Raw genomic sequence first — 9,481 nt, 5'->3', positions numbered from 1 at the left:
TGTGCTGTGGCTTCCTTCGCTTCCCATGCTGGAGAGGGATGCCTGATCAAAAGAAAGTGTACGAATGATAGAAACCAGCTTGACACAGCTGAAGAGAGTAGGAATAAGTGTCGTTTCCCACAGACGGCGCCAAATGTTGATGCACAAAATCAGCGAAGACTTTGGTACAACAGAAGGTGTCAGGTTTTGTGACCTTCGCTTGGTTGCTTCGGTCACTAGTGAGGATAAGTACGTAAATGAATAGAGACAGAGAAGCAAACACAGGATGTACGTGGTTCACCCAGATTGGCTACGTCCACGGAGTAGAGGAGTTCTTATTAGTAGTGAAGGGCTTACACAAGTACAAAGGATCAAGCTCTCAATTTAGTGAGTTCTTGTGAATGATTTAACACAAATGGCATTAGCCAATATTGTGGGGGAATGACCCCTATTTATAGAAAAACTTGTAGCTTTGTCACATTGACATGTGTCATGTTATGATTGGTTCTTGATGTCGACACGTGCTGCGCTCTGATTGGCTTCTAATCTTGACACGTGTCGAGTAGTGATTGGCCTCCTGGTCGGAGGGGAACTCTTCTGGGTCCTTGACAGTATAGCGTTAGCCGGTGCTCGGTAGTTTCGGGATTGGTCAAGTATGGTACAAACAACATATTTTAAAGTGAAGGATTAAAATATGCAACACGATGGGATTAAAATATGTAAATCAAAACTTAATCCCAAAGAAAAATCCCCCTGTCGTGCACCAGCACAACTAAAACCTCACTTGCATGCTTATTACATATTAAACTTAAAGTGAAGTAAAAAAAAATGTTGTCTTCCTAAACTGGTTGTCACCCACTCTCACATTTGTTCCAAGAAATTTCCCCTACCACTTAGTTTTGCATTATGCATGCATTTCTAAAATTTACATAAGCTATGTCCAATTTTTCGGATCTTAATCCCTTCTCGATCTTGTGAACCTTGCAGAGCAAGCAAAACATAGGGGCATCCAGAATTGTTGATGTGCACCTTGACAGTTTCTCTTAACTTTGATTGATCAAACTTTCATAATCTTGCACTTTATTCTATATTATCCGATTTTGTGTTGCCTCCATTTGGGTGTATGCAGTTGCCTTTGACTTTGATCCTTGTGACGATCTTCCAGCCGAGGGAGATGACGATTTGACCTTTTTTCGCTTTGGTTTCTTGGAAACATTAGGAAGTTCAGTTGGAGAAAGATATCTGAACACGTCGGATGATGGTTGCCGCGTTATGGGTTGTTCAAAATCTGTCACCCAAAAAATTAAAGAAACAAAAGGAATAAGAGAGAGGTTAAAGTGTCTTCAAAGTGATTCAATCATGCAAATCAAGTGGCACAATCTAAAATAAATTGATGAAAGCACCATGCCACAGCAAAGATTTGACCACAAATTAGTGGAACACCTAAAATTGAAAGTTAAGGCCAATGACATATTGACCCCTAATAGTAATGTTCAATCAAACTTATTTTTTACGTATTGACATAAACTTGGATGTAGCTAAGTTGATTAAGACAGTGTATCTTCTATCTTTGTAGTTTAGACTATTGCTCATATAAATAAACAATGAGTCTTGAACTGATGGCCAAATCTCAAATTTATCAACCAATTTAAGTAAAGTAGTATTACGAAAATCTCAAATTTAGCAAAGCCCTGTGGTCCTGTGGACCACCATTACCAAGACTAAGCTAGAGTTTTTCTAAAGGGCCACTCCAAGCTATCATATTCCTCCAGGTAGGAAAGTGTGTGTTGGTCTCGTGACAGAAGATCCAAAAAACTTGCTGTTGGGGCAAAGAATCTTGAAAGCTTTTGCACACCTAATAAATCTCATTACCAATAACTAAAACATACATTAATCACATTTCTCCTAATTAACTTTTGACCCCGTGAAAAAAACTTGTCTAATTATTGTACTCGCACAACTACACACGATAGGAGGCATAGTTTAATGGAACATATAGGCAGAGCCTTTAAATCATTCATATGATACGCAGGTCCCAGCCATCACCTAGTTTGCATTCCGCTAGCCTAATCGTATGTACGAGAGAAATTTACTTATGATTGAGATGTCATTGCAGTAGTATCTCAAGTCAATCAAACAATATCAAGTTTAAAATACCATCACAATGGTGTCCTAAAAGTAGATTCTTATCCTTACTACATAGTCATGTCCTTGAAAACATGAAATGCTGAAACTACTATATAGAGGTGATCAAAAGCATACCTTGAGAGGACCAAGGGGAATAAGCCATGGGATTAGAGGACCCCATTCGATCACTGGCATTCCGACCATGGGAGCTCGTTGAGAAATCGGGTCCGTTTTTAAATTCGTTCATCTGCTTGATTAGCAATAATTTAACCCAACAAGAGAATTATGAGAGCATTAAGAAAAAGAAGCACATGTTTTGGTTGGCAGTTTTGTTCTATATAAACAAAACATGGGAGACACGATACGATAAATCAATAACAAGAGAGAGATGCATATGTGGTTAAGACAGGTAGCAAGGCTGTATGACGCCATTTGCATTTAAGTTGGAATTTCTTTACATAATTTAGAACATTATATTGTTGAGAAGAAGAAAAAATAACAAGAGAGACATGTACCCAACTGGGCGCGCTTTCAGACGGGCTGTCCCAACCAATGTGTGCTACATGTTTCACATCTGTTGGGAACCCAATTTCCATTTCACGCTCCTTCACAACTGCAACAAACAAAAAAAATCCATTTTCCAGCATAATTAGCCTTGAATTTTCAAAATTAAGCATAATTATTATTTTTCTTACCAGACAAATATTCTGATCAAACTAATTTAATCTACGTGGTGGGGGATTCAAATTAAAGATGCAAGGGGCACACTAGCGTCGCCAACTGGTTTAACCAACACTGACAAGGAGAATCGATTTGATACATTAAAGAAAACGGAGAGAGAGAGAGAGAGAATTACGTACCAAACATTTGAGAGAAGTATTTCAAGATCTTTGCCATGGTGGAAACTACACGCCCCAATTGAAACAGCAGCCACTTTAAAGGATGCAGACAACAGGAAAGCAAATTAAACGCCAAAGCTAAAGATTGGAACAGATGGATCCTTTTGCCTGCAAGAAAGTAAATATGTACTTAGATGAGATTTTGCTTAAAATAATCTTAAAGGGGATAAAGGGTAAGAGCAGTATCCAATAAGGTTCACTCACTGCATGTGATTTGGGAACATTTTTTTCCCTGTCAATGAAGACTAGTATCTGACCATGATTTTATGAGATATATGATGCATTTGTGGAAGGAAAAAAAAACATACTTTGAGAGGTTGATTGTTTAGAAGAAAACCAACTTCTCCACCATATCCAACCAAAGTAGCCAATTTCCAAGCTCCATCTTTTTACACCAACTTCTTATGGATAGCAAAACATGCGTAAGAAAACCCTTTGGAGTGAAGATCTCTTGGTGCAATAACAAAAACCCGGAAACAAACTACTGATTGAAGCCGATTAAACAAATGAAAATGGAAGAATACAGGAAAAAAAAAAGGGAAAAAAGAGAAAGGATGGTGCAATGGGATTTATCTGCAAATGTGTAGAGAGAGAGAGAGAGAGGAGGCTAGACAAAAATGAAAACCTAAAAAAACGAAGGGTGTGAAAGACGGGACAAAACTAAGAAGACAATACAAAAGAAAATGGGTGGTGCTCGTTTACTTACCTTCTTTCAGAATCTCTCTGAAAAAATGCAAGAGGCGCTATCCTCCAAATAATGCATGATATACTTAAATTGCGGGCTAAAATCTGATACAGAGAGAGGGAAGCTGTATTTGTACAGTCTCTCTGACTAGACTGGCTTCCAAAAGCAGTCTACCTTGGCTATTAAGTACTGGTTTAGTATTGATGTACTTTTATAAAAATGTGGGTATAAAAAAAATTGAACTCAAAAAGGTGTTTGGTAAGCACTTAAAACAACTTATTTTCACAATTTTAAGTTAAAAAAAGCTGAAAACGTAAAGCAGAAAAAATAAACTTATTCTCACAGCACAGCAAAAATAGTTTTTTTTCAAAGCACGGCAATATCAAACCAACCCTAAGACTTTGTTTATAGATTTTAGTCGTAAATCAATGGAGATTAAGAGGGGAAGGGAAGTCCCTTTTTAATGACAAAATTACTCTTTTAGTTAAGAGGTGCATGAAATTGGGACGTTAAGGCGACACCACAAACCAATTATGTTATGTGAGAAAGTTAAAATATATGACAACACGTTATAGATTTAGAATATCACCATTTTAACGCCACAATTGCATATAAATTTCTCTCTTACGCGATAGTCTATCTAATTAAGGCTCTTCAACGTAAACAAGTCCTTCAAGATTTCCTTACATAGCCAAAACCTCATCGCCGTTTTCAAGAAAGAATCATTGAACCCAACTATTATTGCATCGAGCATTAACCATTGATAGATAAGCGTTTTTATTTCTATAATTTGATTCTTAAAGCATTTTTTTATTAATATATTAACATTTTGTAGAGGATTACACTACAGGTGTTTTTTCATAAATAAATTAATTATATACTTGGCAGAATGTTTTTCAATTTTAGTAGTTCAGCAAACATGGTAAAGAGGACATTTCCTTTTTCGATTTTTGCACCTAAATATCAATTCAATGGATTTAACCCAAGGTTCCAGTATACAGATTATTAAGACAGCAACAGGTTAACACATTGTCCAAATTGAATCCTTCCATGCTTGAGACATTATTTAATACATATTGCAATCCAGCTTTCTTTAATTTTTTTCAGCCAGCTGGTCTGAGCTCTGTTTACCTTTCTATATAATTCCGTCAATTTAATTAATTTCTAATTGATGAAAATGATTTCAGCATTTTGATTAATTAGGCCTTAAAATATGGTTTTAGAATTATCATTTTTTGAGGTATTAGTTTATTCTCAACTAATTGAATTGCAGCCTATCAATATCATCTTGCAATCATATGCTGCTGTGACTTAGCTGTTCTGAGACATTAAACATGTAGAACTTTTGTTGTGTGTTGGAAGCACGTTTATTCATTCTGCTTACTTCCTTGCACTGCAAATTATGCAGCAAGGTCCACAGTACGGGAATGTGCTGCTCACCTAGAGACCACTTTTAGGGTTTTTATTTAGTTATGGAGATGTAGTCCTCTAGATTCTTTGTATATTCAAAGCATGCATTGCATGCTAGTCCATTGTTAAACATATGATGCTGATTTCGCACACAATTAGCTGGTCTAGCGGCACTCGGTCTTCACTTGGTCAGATAATAATTTTTTGTTCAAATCCCAAATGCTGAACATCCTAACATTTTTAATAAAAAGAAACGTTGATTTTTTTTTTCTCACAAAAGAAATGTTGATTGTTTGACACACAATTGGATGAATACACAATATATTGAGATCAAAGTCAATGCCTATTCGTTGACACCTTCACAAATATTAAAATGCTTGAACAAAATGCCATAATAATTTATTTATTGCTATTAAAGGGGGAGAAGTAAGGTTCGAAACTATTACAATAATTTATAAGATAAAGAAGTTACGAATCCGAAACGGATGGATAGAAACTCAACAACATATCTACTACGATATTAGACCATGTGCGCAATAATTTATTTATCGGAAAAAAAGTACCCAAACTCAAAACGGTGAACTCAAAACGGAACGCAAAACACCGATCAAAATGATTCCCGATCAAACTCACAACCCTTCGGTATAAGTCACCCCTGTAGACTTCAACCACGACCCACCTTGTATAAGGTTCGCGACAGTGAAAGGTTGGGCCTTTTTTGGGCTTGTGATCACATGGTACCCAGCCCATTTCACTCTCTTGCTAGTACCAGCACCAGGCCCACTATTTGCATACTCTCCATAATACAATGTCTTCAATGCAAAATCCCCAGACCAAATAGACCACCCAGCTGGGTCAATGTGGTCACCAATCTTGGACTGCATCACAACAGTCCTTGAGTACTCCTTCCATGGACGACCCAAGTAAGATCGGATCGTCCCTTTCACGGGCTCTAAGTCCGAGCTCGCAACTACATCGCATTTTTGAATAGAAGTCCCAGTGTTTTGATTTGGGTCTATACGTCCTTGTGCTGTGACCATGTTGTTTTGTCCGGTCATGGGCTTTCTGGCCACGATTTTACAGTTTTGAAACACAACAGCTGCATTTCCGAATATGAAGTCCACTGTCCCTGTGATGTAGGAATCTCTGTAGAATTGCCTGTTGGAGTGGGCATAGAGAGTGTCTTGGTAGGCGTCGATACGACACCGGTTTATCACGGATCGATCTGCCCCAACCCGGAGTGCAACAGCTTGGTGCTTTGCTGCCCCAGCTGTGTTTTGGAACCAAATGTCTTGCGCTATAAACCCATCACCAACAGCAGCTGCATTGGCACACCAAATCCAATGAAACCCACAATTTCTAAGGCTAGAATAATATAAATACATCCAATATTTGGGACACTAAACAAACGAGAAGATATATATAAACCTAAGTTTGATGTGTGATTAGTGTTCTACGTTATATTTTTTAGGAAAAGTTTGTAACCGGTCCTACTATGCGTAATAATTTCATTAAAATCATTACCTAGAGTTGCGGAGTTGAAAGTGGTTGCTCCATCAACAACATTGAGGCTGCCAGTGATGATTGTGTTATGCATGCCATCTCCAGTCATCATCAAGTTCTTCTTTTTCTTCCCGACCTCGACATTTTCCTTGTAAGTTCCCTTTTTCACATGAATAGTGTACCTGGTTTTGCTATTATCTGGTGCTGCCGCCACTGCTTCTTTCACAGTCTTATAGTTCCCACTCCCATCCTTTGCAACCACAGCATTAGCATTACTTTCCTTTGCCAAATTAGAATCCAGCAAAAGCCTTCTGTCCTTGCTTGTGACCCAAGTTGGAAAAATCCCATCCAGCCGCTCCTTAATCGGGTTTGACTTTGATCGATCGGAAATTGCAACCACAATGGCTAGGGAGGCTGTTGATCTTGATACCAAGTCATTGAGCCAAGGCTCCATCATAGTCCTGGCCGGACCTTCTAGTCCATCCAAACAAGTGACGTGGTTAGTGAGTACACTACTAAGCCAACCATGCACATCTTCAAGGGAATAATAATTATGTGCACCAAATTTCTGGAGAGCTACCATGGAGTCCATAACTCTGTCTTTGGTCACATCCATCAGCTCCACGCAATCAACGATAGCCGCTCGATCTTTTGGACTGTTGATCCGAGAGTGCGCAACTTTGGCAATATCTAGGGTTTTTTGTAATTGTGGCATGGAATTTTGTAGGATGGTTTGTAATAGATCAGCACCACTCATTGGCTTGGTTGTGCCATGCGATGTTTCTGAGACTATGGATAAGCATGATTTCTGATCAAGCGCGTGATCGCAGACTTGGGTTAAGCCAGTTAAAGGAGGATTAGAGGACGAGGCGAATTTGGTTAGCACATGGATGGAAAAAAGAGTAGTTGAGCTTATAACAGCAACTAAGCAGAGAACTAGAGAGTAGGGTTTGCAGTGGGAAGTTGTAGTTTTGAAAGCTTCAAGGAGAGGCTGCTGGATTGCCATATTCTTAGTAGCTAGGTTAAGATCTCTGTGGCTGCTTTGCTTAGTTTCTCTTGTCCTATAGTTCTTAAATAGAAAAACCGTAAATTAAGGAATGATGATAATGTATTTTAAATTCATCAAGCTGCATCATTATTGTCATAAACCTTGGATTTATTAATTAGCTAGAGTTAACTTTTCAAGCGATGACCATCATTAACCTTACACTTCAGCCATTTAGTCAAATAAGGATTTCACAACCATAATCAATCATCCAAGTTTTTGCATCAGCTAAATTTGGCCATTGATGCATACAAAATTTACAACAGTAAAAGAAAATCTCAGATGAGTGGGTGCGACTAATTATAACACTCTTCATTCAAACATACAATTGCGTGTAATTTAGGATTTTGGTGTGTTCGATGACAATTGGAGGTGACTAATCACCTTACTTGACCGACCAATAGAAGAGGATCTTGTGTTTGGAGTGAAACTTTATTTACATGTTGACAAGGTTAAGATAAGGGTTTGAAAAGCATGGTAGTGTTGGTTTTTTTATGACATAATTATGAGGGAATCTTTCAACTTTGAGGCTTTAAAGGATAGCCTAACTTAATTAATAGTTAATTTTAGTATTAGCCATCATGGGTGTTGGTGAAAAGAAGAAATTGTTGTTGAGCATTTGTAGAAAGCAATGTGCCAAACCAAATTTGGATAAACTAGTGGGCATTACCTAATCTTCTACACTAGTGGGAATCCAATTAGGGTTGGAAAAAATTCCTGAAAATTCTGAACCAATCTAAAAAAATTCCGATTCCAAACTAAAATTCCCGAAATTTTTGGGATGAAATACTGAACCGATCTCAAAATTTCGATACGAGATTCGGTATTGTCTACTCAATCTTTCGGTAATCTCATACTGAACCAAAAATAAATAATATATATTATTATATATTTATATATGTATTATTATAGATTTGAATTGTTGCTAACTACTAGTAGCAATATAATTGGCATGGTCTAAGGTAGTAACAAGAGCCCTTTATCGCCACATTTGCCAGTACGAACCCCCAACAAATGTGTCAAAAAATTGTATTGTTAGTTTTTGAACATATTAGGTTTGTAACTTATTTTTTTGATTTTGGGTTTGTTACTTATTTTATTTTGGTTGCAATATTAATTTAACTTCGTATGAATGATTGCTATTTCAATTTGTATGAAATTGAGAATACCAAACCATCCCGAAGTACCTAAAATATTTCAAGATTCCCTAAAATTACGAATACTGAAATTTTGGTTTGGAATTGCTCTTCAAATTCCCGTTCCAAAAATTTTCAGTTTGGAATCTCATACCGAATCACCCCTAAATCCAACTCACCCACTTTCAAAACGCATGTGAAATGCAATGCACTATTCACTATTATTACTAGAATTTTTTTGCGTTCGTCACCATCGCGAGTTGGTTGGTTCCTTACCATACCTTATTTTTGTTCGGCACTACATGAAATCGTTATCTTCTCCGAGAGCACTGGATTCAGTTGTCCTTCCCTGTTATAACCTTAATGCCACTTATATTGTTTCTAATCTTGTTCATTATGCTTGCACACGTCATATTGCACTTGATTATCATTTGATTCATTAAAAAGTTGCACTTGGTAGTCAACGAGTTTGTTATATTTCTTCTGCTGATCAACCTGCTTACCAAAGCCCTTCATTAGCCTTGTCATGATACTCTTTGCTTCAAAACTTGTCCGATCAGGCTCGTCCAATTTGCATGCGTGCGTGCGAGCGTAGGGTAGGTGATGGGATGGGGTGGGGTGTGTGTGTAAGGATAAATTTAGTTAATCCGAAATTTCTCCGTAATTATAGGAATGTAATTATTTTAGGATTTCTTTG

The 9,481-nt window shown here is 37.5% G+C and overlaps 2 protein-coding genes across 4 annotated transcripts; both read right to left on the bottom strand.

Moving 5' to 3' along the window:
- Positions 1 to 689: 689 nt before the first annotated feature.
- LOC103434527 (CRIB domain-containing protein RIC10-like) lies at positions 690 to 3,745 on the bottom strand. 3 transcript variants are annotated; one of them, XM_008372893.4, is made up of 5 exons: positions 3,314 to 3,745; positions 2,967 to 3,113; positions 2,622 to 2,719; positions 2,242 to 2,353; positions 690 to 1,267 (listed from the first exon to the last, which is right to left on the bottom strand). In XM_008372893.4, the coding sequence occupies exons 2-5, from the start codon at positions 3,001 to 3,003 to the stop codon at positions 1,065 to 1,067; spliced, it is 450 nt and encodes a 149-aa protein (XP_008371115.2). In that variant the 5' UTR covers positions 3,004 to 3,113; positions 3,314 to 3,745; the 3' UTR covers positions 690 to 1,064. The 3 variants fall into 3 exon arrangements, with proteins under 3 accessions (XP_008371115.2, XP_028959128.1, XP_070677662.1); XM_029103295.2 differs by having other exon boundaries at positions 3,210 to 3,735; XM_070821561.1 differs by having other exon boundaries at positions 2,967 to 3,043; positions 3,317 to 3,735.
- Positions 3,746 to 5,487: 1,742 nt separating this feature from the next.
- On the bottom strand, positions 5,488 to 7,739 carry LOC103434528 (pectinesterase). Its single transcript, XM_008372895.4, has 2 exons — positions 6,625 to 7,739; positions 5,488 to 6,421 (listed from the first exon to the last, which is right to left on the bottom strand). The coding sequence occupies exons 1-2, from the start codon at positions 7,607 to 7,609 to the stop codon at positions 5,730 to 5,732; spliced, it is 1,677 nt and encodes a 558-aa protein (XP_008371117.2). The 5' UTR covers positions 7,610 to 7,739; the 3' UTR covers positions 5,488 to 5,729.
- Positions 7,740 to 9,481: the final 1,742 nt, after the last annotated feature.

This window comes from Malus domestica, chromosome 05 (genome assembly GCF_042453785.1).
Source record: "Malus domestica chromosome 05, GDT2T_hap1".
NCBI classification, from domain to species: domain Eukaryota; kingdom Viridiplantae; phylum Streptophyta; class Magnoliopsida; order Rosales; family Rosaceae; genus Malus; species Malus domestica.
Note: the sequence above shows the minus strand (reverse complement) of the source record. Positions and strands in the feature narration are given on the sequence as shown.